This window comes from Siphateles boraxobius, unplaced genomic scaffold (assembly GCF_051911475.1).
Source record: "Siphateles boraxobius isolate OS27281-9 unplaced genomic scaffold, OSU_SipBor_1 16, whole genome shotgun sequence".
Classification (NCBI taxonomy): Eukaryota; Metazoa; Chordata; class Actinopteri; order Cypriniformes; family Leuciscidae; genus Siphateles; species Siphateles boraxobius.
The window spans coordinates 10,295,985-10,318,352 of NW_027508766.1; the positions used below are offsets into that span (position 1 = coordinate 10,295,985).

Genomic DNA, 22,368 nt, shown 5'->3' on the forward strand with positions numbered 1-22,368 from the left:
ACAACGGAGTTGTATCTTGCATTGTCTGAGCTTCTTGGGTCTCTCGGTACAACTTATCCTTTAAAATAGCAAAATAAGGATAAGAGAGTGGTCGCGTAGGTTGGAGAAGCTGACGGTCAATTGACTGTCGATTGACTTGTTCAAATGACTTGTTCATTTTTCAGCGATTCATCCTGGGACTGTTCCAGGGGGAAATCATCGCGCTTTGTGAGGATTAGCCTTTCAACAGCGCTCCATTCCTCTGGTCCCAGTGGTCCCAGTTCAGCTTCCCTTAGCTCTGTTACCGCCCCCTTTCTCCACCCTCTGTTCTCCCAAGAGACATCTGCACAGATAAACCCCAATAAGTGACTAAATACTGGCCAATTCGTCGGAATTAGCTGATGTCTGAGGTGTGGACTAACCACAACCTCTACACTATGATTGTTCCCCCTAAATTGAATAGGGACAGGCATTAAGGGATATTTTACCACATCCCTGTGCAAACACCTTACTGGAACCATACTGTTGTTATCCAATGACTCAGGTTGAATCAAGCTTTGATGAATGGAGGAATGGTTACATTGTGAATCCACCGATAAGTACCCCCCTTCATACTCACAGGTATTTTGTACAACCCAGCCTAATTGAGGGCAGCCTGCATTGTGGCCGGGACCCGGATTAGGGTCCCCACCTTCATCACCGGACACCTGTCAATAAAATGCCCCGGGTCCCCGCAACACCAACAGGCCGGTCCAGACTTCCCCAGGAAGTGTGTCACGGTATTGACGCGGAGAGAGCGGAGGAACGGGGCTGGTCCCTGACCAGCTGACGACTCGCCACCTCCTGCACTCCTCCATCGAGTTGGAGCTCTCAGTGGGAGGCTTGCGCAGGTCCTGGGAAACGGGACAGTGCGAGATATAGAGGTCGAGAGAGAGGGAGAGGGTCATCCAACTCTCTCTCTTTAGAGATAGAAGTAAGGGGTTCGCCGACCCAGGGGCACACCACCATCTGGTCCTCCGCCAGTTGGATGGCCGAGTCCAGCATCGTTGGATGGTGGCACTGGACCCACTGCGCCATCTTTGACAGTCGGGCGATGAACTGTTCCAGTACCACCTGGTTGATGATCTGGTACACGTCGCTTCCCTCAACCACCAGCCATTTGCTGCATCTCAGAGCTGCTGAGCCATCACAAAGGGCCGGCCACTTTCACCCAGTTCTAGTGATCTGAACAGCTGGCGGTGTTGTTCAGGGGTGAGGCCGACCTGCTGGAGGATGGATTTTTTCAGGTCTTGGTAGACCAGGAGATTCTGGACCGGTAGCTGCTGGGTCACCATCTGCGCCTCCCCCGTCAGCAGGGGAAAGAGGCGCACCGGCCAGTGTTCTTGTGCATGTTCTTATTCCGCCCCACAGGCCTCAGCAGTCCTCTCAAAGAGGTCCAGGAACACCTCCGTGTCATCCTGGTCCCCCATCTTCATGAGAGGCATGTGCGAGGGTTGTGCAGGTGCAGAGGCCGCTGGTTTCCCCTTGAACCTCCCGGTCCAGCTCGCGGTCCTCCTGCTGAAGGCTGACGTATTTTGCATAACGGTGGCGGCACTCTTCTTTCCTCCCGGGTTTCGTCACCAGTGAGATAATGTTCGTAGGAAGTAAGGAAGAAGTCAGGGTCGGCGTTACTGAGGATTGTGGGTTTTTTATTGATTTTGGCACAGATTCAACATAAAGCACACTGCACTACGCATAAACTCAATCTCAAAATAAACACAATCTCTCTGAGCTCACCAGAGCGTTCAGTGCACCCACGAGTCCTCATTGGGTCTCTCTCCCTCCAGCCACCGTTCCTCAGTGGCTTTAAGCGGTCTTTCCACGCCAATTACTACAACAAGACATGCAGTGATGTGAATAAGTTAGGACACCCATGCTAAAGTTGCCTGAAAAGAGGAATAAAAAATCGTCTTTTGGAAATTGATCTTAATGCCCTAATTAAAAAAATTAGGAAAAATCCAACCTTTAAGGACACCAATTTTCTTTGTGAATGAATAATGTATCATAAATAAATAAATGTTCTTCCTTAAAACACAGGGTGCATAACTCAGGACACCCCTATGTTAAATTCCCATAGTCAGGCAGATTTTTTATTTTTAAAGGCCAGCTATTTCATGGATCCAGGATAATATGTATCCTGATAAAGTTCCCTTGGCCTTTGGAATTAAAATATCCCCACATCATCACACACCCTTCACCATACCTAGAGAATGGCATGGTTTTATTTCAGTTAGCCTAATAACTGGTTTGATTTGCATTGAAAGATGATGGAAAGTATGGAAAGTACCCCATGCCAATCTCTATGTATGGTGAAGGGTGATGATATGGGTCTATTTTAATTGCAAAGTCCTAACTTATTCACATCACTGTAGGTGTTTGTCATTAGAGTAGATAATTAAAAAAAAATCATTTTTGGATAAACTATCCCTTTGTAAAGTAAACTTCTGTGCTCTTTTTCTGTTGACTTGGATGGTACCAATTAGAAGCTTTCAATGTGAAACCTAATTTGCATAAGTTAAATGTTTTAGGGGGTTATTCTAATGTTATTTTATATAAGTTCAGTAGGTTGTCACATGTCAGACCTGTGGTAACTTTTCACATTAGTACAATTCATTTTTTATGCACTTGAATAATTAATCGGTTCAAATCTTGTGTAGATCAACACCTGTAAGAACACATTTATTTTAATTTCGCTTGAATATTACATTACAATTTTCTTTATGCATGATTACATACCAGTTTTACTGGTTGAATATTATTGTTTTCTCATAACTCAATTTTATGTTAATAGACCTATAGCAGACAACAATGTATGTAATGTAATGTAATTTGTGGTGTTTCTTATTAAATATTTCCTTATGTTTTTCTATATTGTCAGCCAACAAAAGGTGTCACCTTTATTGTCAGTCGAAAGAAACAGGTGAAGTGGCTTACATGAAGCAGCTGATGCATGATGGGACAAAGTGCTCTTACAAAGACCCGTACAGCATCTGTGTGCGTGGAGAGTGTGTGGTAAGTAATTGAATTGCATTATGCATTAACTTATTTCACGGTTGCATACTTACTTTTGCAGATATTAGAACCGGTGCTAGTGTTCTAAAACTTAATTAGTACAAATTAAAATTAATATTATTATTGTTTTTCTCAGTAAGATTTCAATAATATAAGGGTGTGTAACACTGTAATTAGATCACAAAACTGCCTCAACAATCATCTACTTCAAACAGCAGGGAATTTCTTTGAAATATTTCATGTCATGAACTTCACAAACTTTTGATAATTCAGCCATGTTCCTTGTGGTTCAACATTCATGTACTACACAGTACAGCACACACAAAAAATGTATTCTGCCACAGCATCCTGTCTTTAGTCTGGGTCAGGCCAGAGAATCTTGTCAAAATCACAGGCTATATTGGTCCTAGCCAGGCAGCAGGGGTAAAATGCCTGTTCACCGCTGGCACTAATCAACTGAAATATTTGGCAGGCTTCTTCCATTTCATCGTCTGTGTGTCCTAGAAAAATAGAAGTACTGATGACTGTAACACATCCTTTTTACAAAATGGAAGCTTTTAGAAAACTCTGTGAGGCATTTCTTTTTTTTTTTACAGTTTTTATTACAGTTATTACAACTTTTTTATTGCAACAGCTACAGTACAGGTATGTGTTGTAACATAGTGTTATATAGAATAGTGTTTATAGTTTAGGGAAATGGGTGTGCTTTTTGATAAATGGCGTTTTGGTTTTGAAATTTTAGTTCAACAGCCTGGTTATAGTGTTTAAGCAATCAAGAAAAACTATAAAATCCTTTGCACTCTGACTCGCAGAGGTTGTGTAGCAGCCAGCCAAGAATGAACCAGCAGATTTTCTACAGCTCCTGCCAGTTTAATTTACGTCAGCTTGGCTGTGAACAGTCCTTGTGCATTTAATGATCATGCTATCTTAGGCTGAGGCTCACTTTCAAAATCAGTATTATTTTCTTTAACTCTTTCCCCACCATTGACAGAATTTTCCATAATTTATGACACAACACTTTCCCACCAGTGATGGAATTTTCTCGGAACAGTGAAAACATGAATCCATGTTTTCAATGTTATACTGTAGGGGCGCTAATACACATCTTCTGAAAGAGGACTGGATCTTCAGGTGAAAACACAGGTGAAAAATAAGCAGAAACAAATGATGGAAGCATTGCTTACACCCATGTAAAATAATTCAAAACATTAAACATCACACAGCATATAGATCAAAGCTGTAACATTACCAAATAAAATGTTGACCCATAAGGAGCTACAGGACTGTGCTAGTTTTGTGGGTGGCATCTATGCTTAGTGATGTTACGTCTGACACCGACGCTCCGAAGCTTGCTTCAAACTCGAACGGTCCTTGCAATGAACCACTGCTTCGGAGCTTGTATCATTACGTAACTAGTCACGTGAAAATGACGTCTGAAGCAAACACACTGGTTCACTCCTGTAGTGAACCATCTGGCTGACTGCTTTGACAGCCCAATCCAGTGTTGACCGGTTTGAAACCTGGCGGCTGTATTTCTTATAAAAGTGAAGCCAAACCATGGCAACACCGTGGGTTGTAGTAGTCGGTGTTTGGATTGGCGTTATTATACAAAAAAAAAGAAAAAAAAGAAATCGCCTTTAACCAAAGACTGGAGAAAATAATATTTCTGAATAAAAACCATACCATTTAATGAACACTTTGTCTAAGCCTTCTGCATGATGTACCCAAAGCACACCCTCTGCCAAATGTTTTTATTTTATTTTTTATTATTAATTAGAGAACATATGAACATTGTTACATAAAAACATGCATCAAAGACAGAAATTTCAAAAACCCCTCTGCTACATTATACAAGTACAACCAGTTACACAAGCACATCCTTTTCAACATACAAAAATATCAGTCCCACCAGTTAACAAGTTATAGAGTTCTGCTTCCCTCAGCTAAATTAAGTTTTATGTAACAAAGTTCAGGGAGGAGCATGTTCAGGTAATCAGTCAATCAGCTCAAGCAGAAGCCGGTATAAACAAAGCTTTTCCTCACCTCCTGTCTCACGACAAGTGTCTCAGTATCCCTCCACCACCCCATCACCTCACACTAGGCTGGGTCTACCCCAGTATAGGGGGGAGTACTCTGGGTTCGGACAAAATTCCCCCGGACAGCAAGCCAAATACGCATAAATACAACTTTAGATTTCATGTACGTCTGAACTCGTGAAACAAGATAAAGCTTTAACACATGATAATGCCCTGCTAAAAAAATATATATACAGAAACCATTACAGAAATTCTATTGGATTTAATGGTTTTCATGGGAATTTTATTGGTTGTAATGGGAATTATTGTGGTCTCTTTGGGTCTCAACTGATATGTGTTGGGTTCTATTGGTGGGGGCATTAAATCCTAATAGAATATGCCCCAAGCACACTACAAAAAATAATTCTGTAGTGGTTTAAATGGTAAAAGCCAATGGTTCCTATTGGTATTTTAATAGAAACCATTAGAATTTCTGTCATGGTTTCCAACTTTTTTTAAGCTGGTCTGATCTTCTGTCCTTGTCTGAAGAAATAATTACACACACACACACACACACACACACATCATGCTTAATGTTTTATTATCAAGGTGAACACATGAAATTCATCAGTATCTGTAAAATTCACCTACATAAATGAGTTTCACAGCACTAACACTGTTTCAGCTTTGATCGCCTCAGTAAACACGTAATAAACGGGGCGTTAACATATAAGCCTACTTGCATTTTATGGTTGTCAGATTTGTTGCATTACATTTACTTCACCAGGAGATGGTGCTGCAATTTCTATCTGAATGAAGCTTCGAGTAATGAACCATTTTCGACACAATTGTATCAGAAAGCAATAATGCTTTGAAACGCTTCATTTGGCCATCACTATCTATGCTTTGATTATCGTTTTGAATCTTATCTGGATGTAGTTGTAACAGGCGATCCACTGGAGGCAAGTTGTAGAACCCAAGTTCAGTTTATTAATACTCTTCAAAAGCAAGATCAAACATAAAACAAAGGCATGGCATGAAATCTGGTCATGGACATGGACCCTACCAACAGTGTTTACAGGGAAACAATACTTGACAAGGACACATGGCAAACATGAGAGCTTAAATACACAAGTCTAATGACTGAACAGGACACACCTGTGCACAATGAAACAATGAACCAATGACAACACAGAACACATGGCAGGATCACACAAGGGCCAGGGAATCACATGACAAGACATGAAACATGACACAAAAACTAAAAACAACCTGTACCAGTAGTCTTTGACAAAAATGCGATTTTCTCAGCGTTTTACTTAAAGGTTCTGTATGTAACTTTTTCTCTCTACTAAAGCATAAAAATACCAAAATATGTTTGCATATATTGAGGAAACATACTAAGTTCACATACTTTTTTCTCTGAAAAACAATTCTACAGCCAGTTAATTTAATTTTGAAATGTGCGTTTGTTGTGTTGTGTGTGCTCAAACTGGCAACCCGTGTGAGCACCATCCAGAATGAGGAGCAGGTGGCGGGAGAAACGACAATCTCCGGTATTTTTAATTTTACTGCAGTGCCTATTTCGAAAACTAGGCATTCTTACATATTGCACCTTTAATGTTGCTTTTTTTTATGAAACTTGTCATAAAACGTGTTGATAAAAAAACACGTGTTGATAAAAAAGAATACCCCAAGCTTTTACTTATTTCTTTTTTAAATGTATTAAGATCTCAATGCCAGTGTCAATGTCAATGGTATATTGCCCTTTAATTGATTGCCTTAATCGTAATTGTCCCGCACAACACCAGCATGCAGTGTAGATGGACTTTACCTAGTCTGATATTAAAGTAGACATCTGACTCACTGTACTCACAGACATGTGAGTGAGGCCAGTTATAAAATTATTGCACACTTCTGAATAGGTAAAATAATTCTTCACATATGATAATTTTAATTTTAAGACAAATCTGTCACTGTGCAATCCTGTTTTTTTTGCTGTAAATTTGAGAGTTGACTCTGTGATATGTCGCTGATCAAGGAAGGCTCACAATGCAGTGTGTATAGGATGAGTGCCACTTCACAATGAATGTTGTTTGAAGAATGAATCTCTTCAGATGATGTTGATAGAAGTAAATAGATTTTTGTAGATGGACAATGAATAGTGCTTAGCTATTAGGAGCAAGTGATTGATAGTGTGACAGCTAGTGTACAGAGGCTTTAGGATTTATTTGCAGATATCTAGCACCTTTTGTGTATTGTTCAACAAACGGCTGTAGTGTCTCATATTTGTCAATGTCAGTTTTACTTTCAAAAGAAAAACACATTCCTTGTTTTTAAGGATTCTGCTTCTGTGGCCAAAATAGCAACATTAGAAATACTTCAAAACCATCGAAAGCTCCATACACGGTAGCCGGCATCATTGGGGAATATAAATAGTGCGACGAATCGACGCATTTCACAAAAATTGACTAATTTACGCAATCAACGTAATCGATTACTGTATGTCGTTCCAGCCCTACTTCAAACATTACAAAGCCCATGATAACTTTTGTTAACTCTACAAATAAATACACTTCGCTAGCAAATATACTCTTCGGCAACTATGTCATAGGGTGTTTTCACACTTGAGTCCTCTTTAAAAGAACCAAACTCAGACTCCTTTAAGTGTACCAAGAGGTGAGCCAAGTGAAAAAGGACCCAGTTCTCTTTACGTTCACACTGTCCATGTCCCTGAAAGAGGACTCCGATCCTTTTTTGTTACACTTAAGTAGGAATTTGGTCTCAGACCTCTTTGTATACTGTTGCTTTTTGGATCTAGTCCAGTTCAGTGTTTGATTGCTGACCCTATGGGCTTCAAAATAGTGAAGTAAACGATTACCGGTTTCATGATAAACTACGATAAAATGTCCTGATGGTTATTATTATCGTTTAAAATTGAATTATCATTAAAACCATGTTTGATAGTCGCGATTTTGAAAACTGTCCAGTTAATCATGACCAGCCAGCAGCAGTCTGACGCACATGCAACGTTGTTTTTTGTATGAGAAGACATGGCGGAAGGCAGTGACAGCGTTTGGGAGATTTTCAGCCCTCTAAGAGGACCAAATCTGAGGTGTGGTCATATTTTGGCTTTTACAAAAGTCCTCAGGGAAACTTAATGCAAAATGAGGAAACACTTTAAATAGTGATCACCACCCACTGTAGTATAGCAAATGCAAGGCAAGTTAACCTTGAACTCAAAACCAAAACAATTTCTGGAAATTGGACACAAAATATTGTTTTGAGTTGAAATATTTTCTCTCACTATTAATTAACGCAAAGCGTCCGTGAAGAAAAGTTTGCAGCAAGTGGCTTTGAGTTAAGAGGAACGAACTAATTCAAACAAGACTACTAAGGGTGACAATTAAGGGATAATTGTACACTTATTTTACCGTTTCTTTTTTTTTTTTTTTTTGCTACAGAAATAATTATGGGGATATCAAATATTGAATGAGATTAATGTTTTAAAATCTTACCCATTTATAAATCCGTTTTTTTACTGCGTACAAAACAATCGCCGATGGCAAGTTGCATTAGAATGAATAGAGAGAGTGTGTCCGCGGTCATACAAGAGACATGGATGTGCACTGTTATAATGCTTTGCTATTGACAAGGGTCATTAAAGGAATAATTCACTTCAAAATTATAATTCTGTCATTTACTCACCCTTAAATTGATTCAAACCTGTATGGATTTATTTATTTTGCTGAGCACAAAAGAAGATATTTTGATGAGCATGTGTAACCAAACAGTTGATGGACCCCATTAACTTCCATAGTAGAATTCAATGGTGTTCATCAACTGTCTGGTTACTGACATTCTTCAAAATATCTTCCCTCGTGTTCAGCAGAAGAAAATAATTCATCCAGATTTGAAACAACTTGAGGGTTAGTAAATGATGACAGAATTTTCATTTTGAAGTGAACTATCCCTTTAAAAGCAAGGAAATGCCGCAGAACAGAATCTTGCTTAAAAAGTGCATAGTGTATGGAAGTAAAATAAGGCCAAATGTTTTTGAAACAAAAAAGCCTGTTGAATTGTTCTAATTGAAAAAAAAAATGCATTGCATTAACCATGCTTGTATTTTAATGCATTGTATTTTTAGGGCTTGCATTTTTATGGGCTGAAATTTAGCATGGTTGAATATTTAAGCTGTGAATATTTAAATTCAAAACATTTCAAACACATTTTCATTAGTAAAATTTCAATAATCCATATTCACCTTTCAAATTTCACTTCCAAAATATTAAAACTGATTAAAAATGCAACCTATAATATTTAACAGGCAGTTTTCGGGCCATTTTATTTCGCTTTGCAAATTCGCTACCACAAATTCAGTGGTTCAAATTCGACAGTAAATTCAACGTTGACATCCAGGAACTGCAGGAAAAGCAGTAGATTACCGAGCATAATCTCCATCTGCTGTTAGTCGACCTCACCAGCAGGGGGTGAAAGTGCATGTTGTTGACGAAGAGCGAGCAACAGTTAGAGCAAGCCATTCATTCATTCAAACTAATTTACAACAACGTAAGTGTATTTGTGGTCTGTTTTATGTGAAATTCAGTGTCTTCACGGTTACTTTTCCTGTGTTCCTACATGCATCTTTCTCTGCCTTGAACGAGATTATAATGTTATTCTCCCGATGCGGATGTACATGCAGTAGGCTACTAGGGTTTCCTAGCAGAATGTTGAATTTCAGAACATCAAAATGCAAGCCCTAAAATAAAAAAACATTAAATTGCAAGCAGGGTTTATGCTTGCCTATAAGGCCTATTTTTTCAAGTAGTGCAATTCAACAGGCTTTTTTGTTAATAGAGCAGCTAATTTGATTTGTTGTTTGTTGATTTTCAAATGCAAAACCTGTTGAAAGGTTTTCATTGCGTTTACCAGTTATTGTGGAACATTTTCATCTCATTTGATCAAAACCGTGATAATATTGATAAGTGTGATTAATTTTTGTCACCATAATCGTGTTATGAAATTTTCATATACGTTTCATCTCTACTTCAAAATTGAATCCCTTTCACTTACATTGTATGTGCCTCACTAACCAAGATATTTGTCTGTAAAGATTATTATTATTATTATTATTGTTATTATTATTATTGTTATTTTGTAATAGTAAAAGTAATTTATTATTTTGCACAAATGTTTGTTGCAATACTACATGCGATTTTTTTCCGAGATGTTTACATTCACTTAAAACAAAACCAACTGTTTATGTGAACCTTGAGTGTTTTTTGACACTTTAAATGCAATAAGACGCTAAAGAGAATTTAGTTTTGTACACGCACATTGAGGGCAGAATTTCTGACATTTTTAGCAAATCGTACCGAAAGCAATCCGTACTCAGACCACCTCCTGAGATGGTCTCTGTTCGGTTTGCTTTTAAGGGGTCTGAGATCATTTTGAGTGGTCACATACGAGCCAAAATCATGCAAACCACGCTCAAACTTCTGAAAAGGACCAAGTGTTATACAGAGGTAAGAATGGAAGTTCAGACAAATGTTATAATGATGGCTACGTGCTAGTTTCTCTGGCGCATTACGTCTATAGTTTCATGATAATAGATGTAGATATATCCAAAGATGAAAGCTTGAAAGTGTTTCTGAAAGCACATCTTGCCTTTTTCTTCGTGTGTCTCGCATATCTCCCCATATCTCTCTCCCTCTCCTTCAGAAAGTGGGCTGTGACAGGGAAATTGGCTCCAACAAGGTGGAGGATAAGTGTGGTGTGTGTGGGGGTGACAACTCCCACTGCCGAACTGTAAAAGGAACCTTCACCCGTGTGCCCAAGAAAGCTGGTAAGATACTTTCCTATTTCCTTGGTAATTGACTTACAATATTTAACTTAAATCGGGCAGTCCTTTATTCTGGACTTCAGCCCTGTCATTAAGTTTGTTTTATTTAGTTTAATTTTTAGTTTAAATTTAGTTTAAATTTCCAGTCCTCTAGTTTGAGGACACTTTAGGAGTTCACTTGACTTGACTTGTCATAGAGGGACACAAACTGAAGGTCTTCCTCTATCTGAGTCTGCTGTAGTTCATTCAGTGAATTTTGAGAGTGTAGTATGACACAAAATACTTTTTTCACTCTGGGTTGTCTCATTTGCATGTGGCTCTCACAACCCCTACTTGTCCCCATTTTTTTATTTTGGTCTGTCACATTTCACAGTGTCACAAGCTGGAATTCTTATTCTGTATTCACATTTTTACTCTTGACACTCTTCCTCTGACACCATAGAATGAACAAGCTGTTTGAGAAATTTGAACGCATTCAAAAGTAAAGGGAATCTGTACTTTCCTTGTTCTTTGCACATATACATAAATGACCATGCTCAAACGTCCATTAGACCCACTCAATGTAAGTACATTCATTCTTTATCAGACAAATTAGAGGTCTTGCTTACATCTGGAGAACTTTGTCATTGTTCTTCAACTGTAGCTAAAGAACCTTAGTAAATTGAACAGCTGATGTCATAACTTTGCTTTTGTTCAGTCCTAAAGCTAGACTAAATTAATTTCCTACTTCAGTTACAACATATATTCATTGCCAAACTGAATGTTATGGTTATGAAATTAAATGTCTGAATATAGCCCTATATAGACAGGACTAGTTTTCTAAATGATGTTCGAGTTAAAAAATTTATCACTCGACGTCTGTGATTTCATGTACTGATTCGGACAGGACTAACATGTCCGTGTTTATTACAGAGGTGGGAGTGTGTGTCTTGTAGATGTGGGCTTTACAGAAGGTCATCTGCTGTTTTTGCGTGCATCATGATGTATATGTATTTTAATTTATTATTTGTTAATATAATTTTTATTTATTATAAAAACCCTATTTAAGTAAACTTCATGAGTTTATAGTAGTGATGCACCGATGTGAAAATTGTGGCCGATACCGATAACCAATATTAATATTGCTGTTATGGCTGATACCAATATTTACCGATATCTCTGTATAGAAAACACATTTTTATGATAATCAAATAGAGCTATTTTCCAAAACACTTTTTTATTTATTTAATTTATTTAATTTATTTTCAGAAATGACTGATATTGGGCACCTTTACCTGTGTGCAAAATATGTCATCTGATTTTCAGAAGAAAAAATAAATATTTTTATAATATAAATACATTTTTATAAAGAATACAAGTGTGTCCTGTATTCACACTATTCTCAATAAACATCTAACTCACTTGAGACCAAGTCACTGTATTCTGTGAACATTGTACAACAGTTCAAAACTTTAAAGTACAGTACTGCCCTACTAAGGCAAAAGACCTTAACTCATCAGAGTGTGAAACTGAGAAAAATTACTTTAAAGTTATCTTAATTTCCTGACAATTGAGTTATAGGTATCATATTGTAATTTTCACATTTTGTAATGTACACTCACCTAAAGGATTATTAGGAACACCATACTAATACTGTGTTTGACCCCTTTCGCCTTCAGAACTGACTTAATTCTATGTGGCATTGATTCAACAAGGTGCTGAAAGCATTCTTTAGAAATGTTGGCCCATATTGATAGGATAGCATCTTGCAGTTGATGGAGATTTGTGGGATGCACATCTAGGGCACGAAGCTCCCGTTCCACCACATCCCAAAGATGCTCTATTGGGTTGAGATCTGGTGACTGTGGGGCTATTTTAGTACAGTGAACTCATTGTCATGTTCAAGAAACCAATTTGAAATGATTCGAGCTTTGTGATATGGTGCATTATCCTGCTGGAAGTAGCCATCAGAGGATGGGTACATGGTGGCCATAAAGGGATGGACATGGTCAGAAACAATGCTCAGGTAGGCCGTGGCATTTAAATGATGCCCAATTGGCACCAAGGGGCCTAAAGTGTCCCAAGAAAACATCCCCCACACCATTACACCACCAGCCTGCACAGTGGTAACAAGGGATGATGGATCCATGTTCTCATTCTGTTTACGCCAAATTCTGACTCTACCATCTGAATGTCTCAACAGAAATCGAGACTCATCAGACCAGGCAACATTTTTCCAGTCTTCAACTGGCCAATTTTGGTGAGCTCTTGCAAATTGTAGCCTCTTTTTCCTATTTGTAGTGGAGATGAGTGGCACCCGGTGGGGTCTTCTGCTGTTGTAGCCCATCCGCCTCAAGGTTGTGTGTGTTGTGGCTTCACAAAAGCTTTGCTGCATACCTCGGTTGTAACGAGTGGTTATTTCCGTCAAAGTTGCTCTTCTATCAGCTTGAATCAGTCGGCCCATTATCCTCTGACCTCTAGCATCAACAAGGCATTTCCGCCCACAGGACTGCCACATACTGGATGTTTTTCCCTTTTCACACCATTCTTTGTATACCCTAGAAAAGGTTGTGCGTGAAAATCCCAGTAACTGAACAGATTGTGAAATACTAAGACGGGCCCGTCTGGCACCAACAATCATGCCACGCTCAAAATTGCTTAAATCACCTTTCTTTCCCATTCTGACATTCAGTTTGGAGTTCAGGAGATTGTCTTGACCAGGACCACACCCCTAAATGCATTGGGGTGTGCAACTGACATGTGATTGGTTGATTAGATAATTGCATTAATGAGAAATTGAACAGGTGTTCCTAAAAACCTTTTGGTGAGTGTATAGGTGTATTAACCTATCTACAAAAAAAAAAAAAAAACTGAACTCAAATTTGACCTTTGACCCTTTTTCGTAAGTTACTGTATTTTGCCTTAGCATTGCCCACAAAATGACAGTCGGTCATACCAAGGCAAAATACCTTAACTTCTATTTTATAGCACAATGTTATGATAATCCTTAAAATGTAAGCAATATTAACCCTAATAGATTCACTATGGTAAAAATGGCTTCACATGTATAAATAGATTAGGGTGCCTAAAGCACTTATAGTAGTTCCACATTGTAATGGATTTGCTTTCTCGTCGGTTGTTTGACATGGATTTTAACCAGGGTTCAACAAAAGGAAGGCTCTAAATTACTACATTTTTATTACTACATTTCAGTAGCCTACATGTAGCCTTGTTTTACGGGTTGTGAATTAAGATATCCTACTAGCCTGCTCTAATGCAGCGCTTGTTACTGGATAAGTTGTTGATTATGGCTCGAAACGTCCTAGCTAACAATTTTACGTTCTGGGAACGTTCCCAAGAACGTTCCCTATTGGTTATCCAGGAATGTTTTCTTAACGTGCAATAATGATGTTTTGCTGATCTCTTGTAGACTGATGTTATGATATTCACTGCACGAATAGTTTTTACACTCATCTAGTAATTTTTTTTTGTGGTTAAAAGTTTAGATTTTAGGCCACTCATCATTAGATGTCGCTGTAAAGTTACAAACCTTATTAAAGGGGAATTAGGCAACTCTAGCCATTTCTTCGCTGATTTTCACTTTTGTTGTCGCATGTTCATCTCAACGAGCTCCCCCTACAGCTCTATTTATTAACTAGTTGGGTTAGATCAAAAGAATCAATCAATTTCTTTGTCATCACATTTTCTAGGCAGCAGACATGTATATTAAAATCACCTAAAATGAATCTATAAAATTTTGTAAACAAACCTCCTAAAAAGTCCCCAAATTCATTAATAAAGTCGTTCTGTGCTTTTGGAGGCCTATAAATTATAGCAATGGCAACTGGACTACCAATGTCTAGTATCAACAGTTGTTGTTCAAATGATCCGCATTCTTCCGTTGCTATTAATCTGCTATTAAACTTTCTTTAAATATAGAAATCAGTCCTCCTCCTCGACCCGATGAACGAGGGGTATTAAAAAACTTACAGTCCTGTGGTATGAGCTCAGAGAAAGGACTCATGTCCCCACTTGTAATCCAGGTCTTGATGAACATATCTCCTCCTGTTACTTCCAAGGGCAGGTTTGAGCTTAACCGCGAAGCCACCTCTCTTCCCTCTGCGCTTTCGTCGTTTCTTTCCTGGCGGCAAACACTTTCACCGATGAAGGTAGGGCGGCACAGACGCCAACAGTGGTGGAGGAATCCCGCAAGAACCCGACAATGATTGGTGTGTTTGTCTATCTGCCAGAAGTCCAATATTCAGCTAAGTTTGCCGGTCATAAACTAACACTGGTAACGCACTTTGACTTAAAGGGATAGTTCACCCAAAAATGAAAATTCGGTCAGTATTTACTCACCCTCATCTTGTTCCAACCACGTAAGACCTTCGTTCATCTTCGGAACATGAATTAAGATATTTTTGATTAAATCTGAGAGCTGGATCACTCCTCCATAGGCTTCTAAGGGATTGACACTTGCCAGCTCCGAAAAGTTATTAAAGACATTGTTAAAATAGTCCAAGTGACTACAGTGGCTCAATCGTAAGTTTATCAAGCGACAAGAATACTTTTTGTGCGCAAAAACAAACAAAAATAACGACTTTATTTCAACTATTCATTTCCTTCTCTGTGGGCCTCTAGTCAGTTAACGTAGTGTGATAGTGTAGTGTTACGTCACACGTAGGCTCACTATTGGCCGACGCTGGTCATGTGTGTGATGCGTGTAATGTACAACAAAAGAAGCTTACGCTATTACACTAGTGAACTGACTCTACTTACTAACTTGTCAAAACTTGAGATTATATTAAAATGTATATATTTTGGATTTTTGCTTTAACACAATAATAACACAATAATATAGTAAGTGACATATGTAGACTCATTATTATTATTAGAGACTCTTCTCCATCACAAGTGAGACAGATTTAAGACATTACCACCAAGTGTAAACATTGATCTGTCTCTTCTGACCACTGTTGATCAGATCGACAGGTGGATGTTACTACTAGGCGTAGATATGTTCTCAGTGTGTGCTGTCTGAGTTTTCATTATGTTCATTGGTATCAGGGGATAACTATCTGCTTTAAATCAATATTAGACACATGATATGAAATGTAGTTTTTCATTAGATGGATGTGCAGTAAATCACACACACACACACACACACACACACACACACACACACACACACACACACACACACACACACACACACACACACACACACACACACACACACACACACACACACACACACACACCCCACAGCAATCCCAGACGGGTACTGTATATCTAAAACAACATCAAACTCATGTGAATAAAAAGGGGAAGGTGAATGATATAAAACAGGAACAAATGCAACATAAATTAGACCGTAAATACATGTCAAATAGCAAGGCAACAACATTAACATTCAGGACCACTGGGCTGTCACCTGTAAACACAGATAAACAATATTTACAACATTTATTGAAATTATATGAACTCTCATAGCTTCCCTCAGGACTTACATTACCACTCCCACTCAACTGTTTACTTTGCATACAAACTGTATATAATTTTCCCAAGACAGACAGGAGAGGATCCTGGTTTTGTTGCAAGTCTCAGTCCTTTCAGATCAGCTGGTTTTCATTATTAATTCATTCACCCAATCAAACTAATTGGCGATTAGCCAATTTCTATCATTGACATTACGTGACAGATAGAGCCATGTACCATTGGCAGTGGATTCAATATGAATTGAACAACATATTAAAAAGCAGAACATTTTGTACCCAGGAAATCACAATAGATGGACAGAGGCAGAGGAAGCTTTTATTTGAGCAGTCCATCACAGAAAAGCCATCAGTTTTGGGGGAAGGGGTGTCATTATCATTTAGCCAACAACAGGGAACAAAGAATGGTTGTCATCTAATTGGTTTCCTTAAGCAACTATCACTTTACTTTTTAATGGTGTTTTCCAGTTGTGCAGCCTAGTGGGAGCTTGAAGCTCACACCAGAACTAATTTATAAATAGATTTCCCCACTGCGATAGTTTTAATTATATTATGTTTTTGGCATATTGTCATTATGGCTAGTAACTGTATTGCAAGGGTATGGCTAGTAACTGTATTGCAAGGGTATTCAGTTAAAGTACCAGAGTCCAGCCTTGAAATTTCCTTCCCAGCAAGGGTCCAAAGAGTCATAAGTTGACTTTGCATTTAGATGACCAAATAAAACCTACAGGCAACCTTGTGATACTCACTTTGATATGTCGTCTATCCTACCATTTTCAAGATTTTATAATATGCAAATATTGTAATAAAAATATTTATTTGCTGTGTGGAAAATATAAATGGAATAGATTCACATCTAAAAATAGGCGTATTTGTATGTTTCCACTTCTGGTTTAAGGACTGCCCACATCTGCATCTCAGTAACAGAGATTTTTGTCATTGCAACTGATACAGGTACTCGCATTCAAAAGTTTGGGGGTGAATATGATTTATCTTTTTTAAAGAAATGGATGCTTTCATTTATTAGGGATGTGATCAATTAATTTAAAAAAAATGACAGTAAATAAATGTATATTTGTCACAAAAGAGTAAATTCAGAATCATGTCTGAAGGAGTATGTGTCACTGAAGATTGGAGTAATGGCTGCTAAAAATTTAGCTTTGGCTTCACATAAATAAATTACATTTTAAAATATATTAAATAACCATTATTTTAAATTGTAATAATATTTCTCAATATTATTGTTTTTTACTGTATTTTTTGATCAAATAAATGCAGCCGTGATGAGCATAAGATACTTTTTTTTTTTAAGCTTACCGACCCCAAAGTTTGGAACAGTTGTGTATCTCTGCCTGCAGATATGTAATAGCTTTAATGCACATCCCTACAGCACAGTTCTCATACTACTGAAGCTGTTTCTTTACACCTGCATGGAACTGACTGTGTGAAAAGCCTGTCACAATATTGTCACAATGCTTATCATATCATGTTATTGCTTGTTCAAACAACCTCCATGCATGTTGATAATGATGCCTTGGCTGAAAGTAATAATTGTATAGTGGCCTGTCCATTCACTAAGCAGTTAATGAGGATATGAAACATCTCTCCAGTTATTAAAAAAAAAAACAGTTTTTTGGGCCACTGGTGGCTTTTATTATTATATTGTTTTTTATATCCTAAGATTCTTTCTGTTATTTTATCCTTATATTTTCATTTTCAAATTAGCTGATGCTGTACATGTAGTTGAATTAATAGCACATAAGAAAATAACCAAATGGAGAATTTATTTAAATACCTATTTTCCTCTATTAATCCTATTCGTTTAACTTCATGGTGTATTATGTGATTAGAGAGGAACTCAAATGCACAAAGGGCAAGGGGCTGACATATTTAAAATGACAGGGAAGGGCTGTCAAGCCCTGCATATACATTAGCTAATTTGAAAACAGTGTGTGGGACTTTGCTATGTACAGTAATTCAGAGCTGTGGCTGCTCTGAATCAAAAATGACGTGATGATTGCTTAATTTAAATTAATTTTAGCCTAAATATGCAAATCACATTCTTAGGATAAGTATAAATCTTCTTCGGAAACAGGCTTTGGTAAGCACCGTGTGGGTCTGCCACAATGTTTCGTTCCAGTAATTTTGGGAGCTGCCTAATTTTACTATTACTGTACATAGACACATACAATCGCAACAGATCCTTTCAAGCTTCATTCTGGCATTTGGCATAAAGGTCTATACAATGACGATAAAACACTCATGCTAATGCATAATTAAGCACAGTCCTTGCCCAGATGGCAGGACAAATGTGTCTAAGAAAATGGATTCATGAATATTCATGTTGCCTTTGCTGCATCTGAAAGACGTGGCATGTGGCAATGATACGATGTTTCTGGCATGATTTCTTTCAGATGTGCCTCAGTTTTCATTATGAATGCAGATTGTGCAATTCCTTGACTTAGCATGGTGTCACAGGTGCTGTATTTACTTGTGACAATGAATTCATGTTTTATTCTGTCTCTATCCAGAACTTGCATGATGTTTACAGCATGATGTTTTCATAAAATATGGGTGATTGTACACAATTTGTGACACTCTATATCACAAATTCTGTATGTACTTAATTATTATCATTACTAATTTTAACACATTGCCTGCATGAACTAAATCAGCATTTTTGACCTCTCTCCATCTAACTCCATCTTGTTTTATTTGCAATTGATTACTTTTTTTAACAGGAAAAAAGTTAAGCAAGAGATCCCAAAAAGAAATTCCTGTTTTGGAAAACACAACCTGCAAGTATCTTATATTGTCTAATCCTACACTTCTCTTTCCTGCTGTACTGCTGTCCCCTGCATTGACTGTAGCTTGTAGATTTAAAGGAATGTTCCGAAGATGATATAAATTAAAATCTATCAACTGCATCTGAATAATGCTGTCGACTACCACAGAAAGTAACTTCAATGAAAACAAATCTCACTGCTTTTAGAAAACCCTAAGAGAAACCTGTTTTAAGTAATGCAATTATAATGAATGCCCATGGGGCAAATGTATTAAATATTTTAGAAGCGGAAACGTGAAGGTCATACTTTTCAAATACTTGAAGCACTGAAATTATTCAGAAAATCGATCTGTTTAAATCATCCTCTTAAGGTGTAAAACTTTTGTTCTACATAATCAGCGTAATTCCTGAGTGACGTTGGTTCCATTTTAACAGCATTTTGTGGACAAATACATCCTTTGCTGATATTCCTGAGCAGATGAGACATTTTACATTTGACCATTTTAACTTGGGTTTGCCAGCTTTGGAAACACAAAAACGTTGGCAAGCAATTATATGACACCAGTGTCATGCTGACTTATGTACTGCGACTGCATCATTTAAAACTTTTGGTTGTGGTGTTTCCATTATAGGTACATTACTGTTCAAGTATTTTTCCTTTGTATTTTAAATTTCATTTCAGATTAAAATAATTTTCTTTAGTGACAGACAGCATGCCACAGATAAGCTTGAGATGAATTTAACTCAGAATCTTCCTTAAAAGATTGGCATAAAATTGTTTTGTTGTGCTGTGCATACTCGGCTTGACTTAAATGTCCATCGAAGACTACTCTTACATTAGAGGCATAGTTCACCCCAAAATTTTAATCATTTTCCCTGTTGTCATTCCAAACTTGTATGCTTGTGTTTCTTTTTCTGTAGAACAAAAAGAAGATATTTTGAAAAATGTCTCCAGGGTTTTTTGTTTGTTTGTTACAGGAGTTAAGTCAGTAAGTTGTTTGGACCCCAACATTCTTGAAAATATCTTCTTCCATGATGATTTGATGCAACAATGAATGATGACATTATTTTCATTTTGGGTGACCTGTCTTTGAAGAGCTTAATAAAAATGTACATATTTCTAATTTCAAAATAGGATATACAAAATGGAAATAACATGAAATCAAGTGAATCTAAGATTACTAAATATGCTCTCTCTCTCACCCTCACTCATACATTCTGTAGTGTACAGCATCCCTCCCCCACCATCATAACACACCAACATTATTTCTGTCCATTTTTTAATCTCTCTTTCTCCTTCCTCAACCCTATTTTATTCCTGCTCCTTTTAGGCCTGCACTCTAACCTCATCTGGACTCTATTAGGATTACCCAGCAGCAACCTTCTTTCCTTGCAGATGTCTTCCTGTCCACATTAATTGATGATAAATCCTCCCAACAGACACGGCCTTAAGTGACTTAATAATTCATTGCAATGAATAGACTCCTGGCCAATTTTTTACATCACACCGGTGTCTCAGACAGGCATCATGCTGCTAGAGACTGCTTCAAAGTCTAGCTTTGGTTTAGAGGCATTTAGCATGTCAATGACAAAGAGTGTAGGACAAAATGACGTAACAAATCATTCTGATTCTGAAGGGAAAACAAGAGGAGCCTTCTTGCTGCCGAAAGGAGCTCGGAATGTATATCTGAATGAAACTGAGGATTCTAGAAATGTGATGGGTGAGTGATATCATACTTTGCAGAGGAATGGGCATTCATAGAGAAGGCAACATTAGTATTTTTGTGTTCTTGTGTGATGTGTTGCAAACTGACTCAAGGCTCTGCCATTCAGTATCCTTCTTAATTAGCCATACATAACAATTGTTCATGGTTTCCTGAAATTGTTTTTTGAGCTTCTGAAGGATATGTCATACATTCACATGGATGAATGTATGAAATGAATGGAAGTGGAACCTTCTGTCACGTCTTGATATTTTTCCCTTATAGGCTTCTCATGACCCTGCTAGACTGTTCAAATCTGAAAGCTTTAGTGATGCACAACAGAAATGCCTCAGTGATGAGATGCCCACCTCTGCAAAGATCAAACTGTAGTAGAACTTCTTAGCTAACTAATTGCTTCTGCTGTCTTTTCCTTTGCCTTTTTTTCACCGTTGCAAAGGTTACCTAAAGATGTTTCTCATTCCTCCGGGGGCTAGACATGTGATCATACAAGAACATGAGGCTTCTCCTCAAATTCTTGGTAAGTGAAATCTGTCCTCATGTTTCCCAGGATAAATAACAAAAGGATTAAATGCATGCTCATGTATTCTGTGCGTGGTACAGGTAGATGTGCTTAATGGATCCATGTCACTCTAATACTTTTCCATCGGACCAATGTATTCATATAAAGCAGCATGTGCATTTTCCTGGAAGTGCATTAAACAGAATTATACTCGCAGATTTTAGAGACAATCACTGTCCACCACAATTTTTTCTGTGGCATGGTGGACCATAGTCCTGTACCCCTGAAAGGGAATGAGCAATTTCAAGCCGTGGGTTCCTTCTGGAGTTTACAATGCATGGGTTTTTAAAATAGCAGTTTTTAAATTACGAGTATAATAATTTTTCATGTTTTGTTACACAGCATATAGAAGCTCAAACATGAATTTTAAAAGCATTCTGTTGTTTTAATGCAGAAGTTGTACTATAACTCCCCATAGTGTGCTTGCCAGACAACTTTTAGCAAACATTATTAAACGGGTGGTAAAACACGATTTCACTTTTCTAACTTTAGCTAGTGTGTAATGTTGCTGTTTGAGCATAAACAACATCTGCAAAGTTACAGCGCTCAAAGTTCAAAGCAAAGGGAGATATTTGCTTTTAAAAAATTAAATTTCTTAGGACTACAGCAAACGACCGATTTTGGACTGCACGACATTCCTCTGGGTTTGCTGACGTCAGAAAATCCCATTATTTACATAAACCCCTCCTCCGAGAATACTTAAGCGGGGCGAGGCCATTTTATATTGCTGTTTTGGAGATGAGTTGTCGCAATGCCGTCGAAACGCTGCTGTTATTTTCATCCGGATTGCAGGTCCACTTTGTTCAGCCTTCTTAGGGACGAGGGAGTTAGGGATCAATGGAGAAAATTTATTTTTAACTCTGTCCCTCATAATTATGACCCAAATCTCGCTCTCTGTGCTGCACACGGAAGCTTTCACAATCTTCGCGAATTCAATGC

General features: G+C 37.8%; 1 protein-coding gene and 1 long non-coding RNA gene across 6 annotated transcripts in view; one reads left to right on the forward strand and one right to left on the reverse strand.

The window, feature by feature from the left end:
- Positions 1 to 22,368, forward strand: part of adamts3 (ADAM metallopeptidase with thrombospondin type 1 motif, 3) — a 178,006-nt gene that overhangs the window by 112,189 nt on the left and 43,449 nt on the right. For 3 of the 5 annotated variants that reach the window (XM_077231554.1, XM_077231556.1, XM_077231558.1), the window contains 4 exons: positions 2,897 to 3,030; positions 10,767 to 10,890; positions 20,784 to 20,867; positions 21,307 to 21,387. In XM_077231554.1, coding sequence (XP_077087669.1) covers positions 2,897 to 3,030; positions 10,767 to 10,890; positions 20,784 to 20,867; positions 21,307 to 21,387 — 423 coding nt within the window. The remainder of the gene's footprint in view (positions 1 to 2,896; positions 3,031 to 10,766; positions 10,891 to 20,783; positions 20,868 to 21,306; positions 21,388 to 22,368) is intronic. The other 2 variants (XM_077231555.1, XM_077231557.1) reach the window with 1 other exon arrangement.
- Positions 1 to 22,368, reverse strand: part of LOC143739237 (uncharacterized) — a 109,808-nt gene that overhangs the window by 35,645 nt on the left and 51,795 nt on the right. The gene's annotated exons all lie outside the window — the stretch shown is intronic.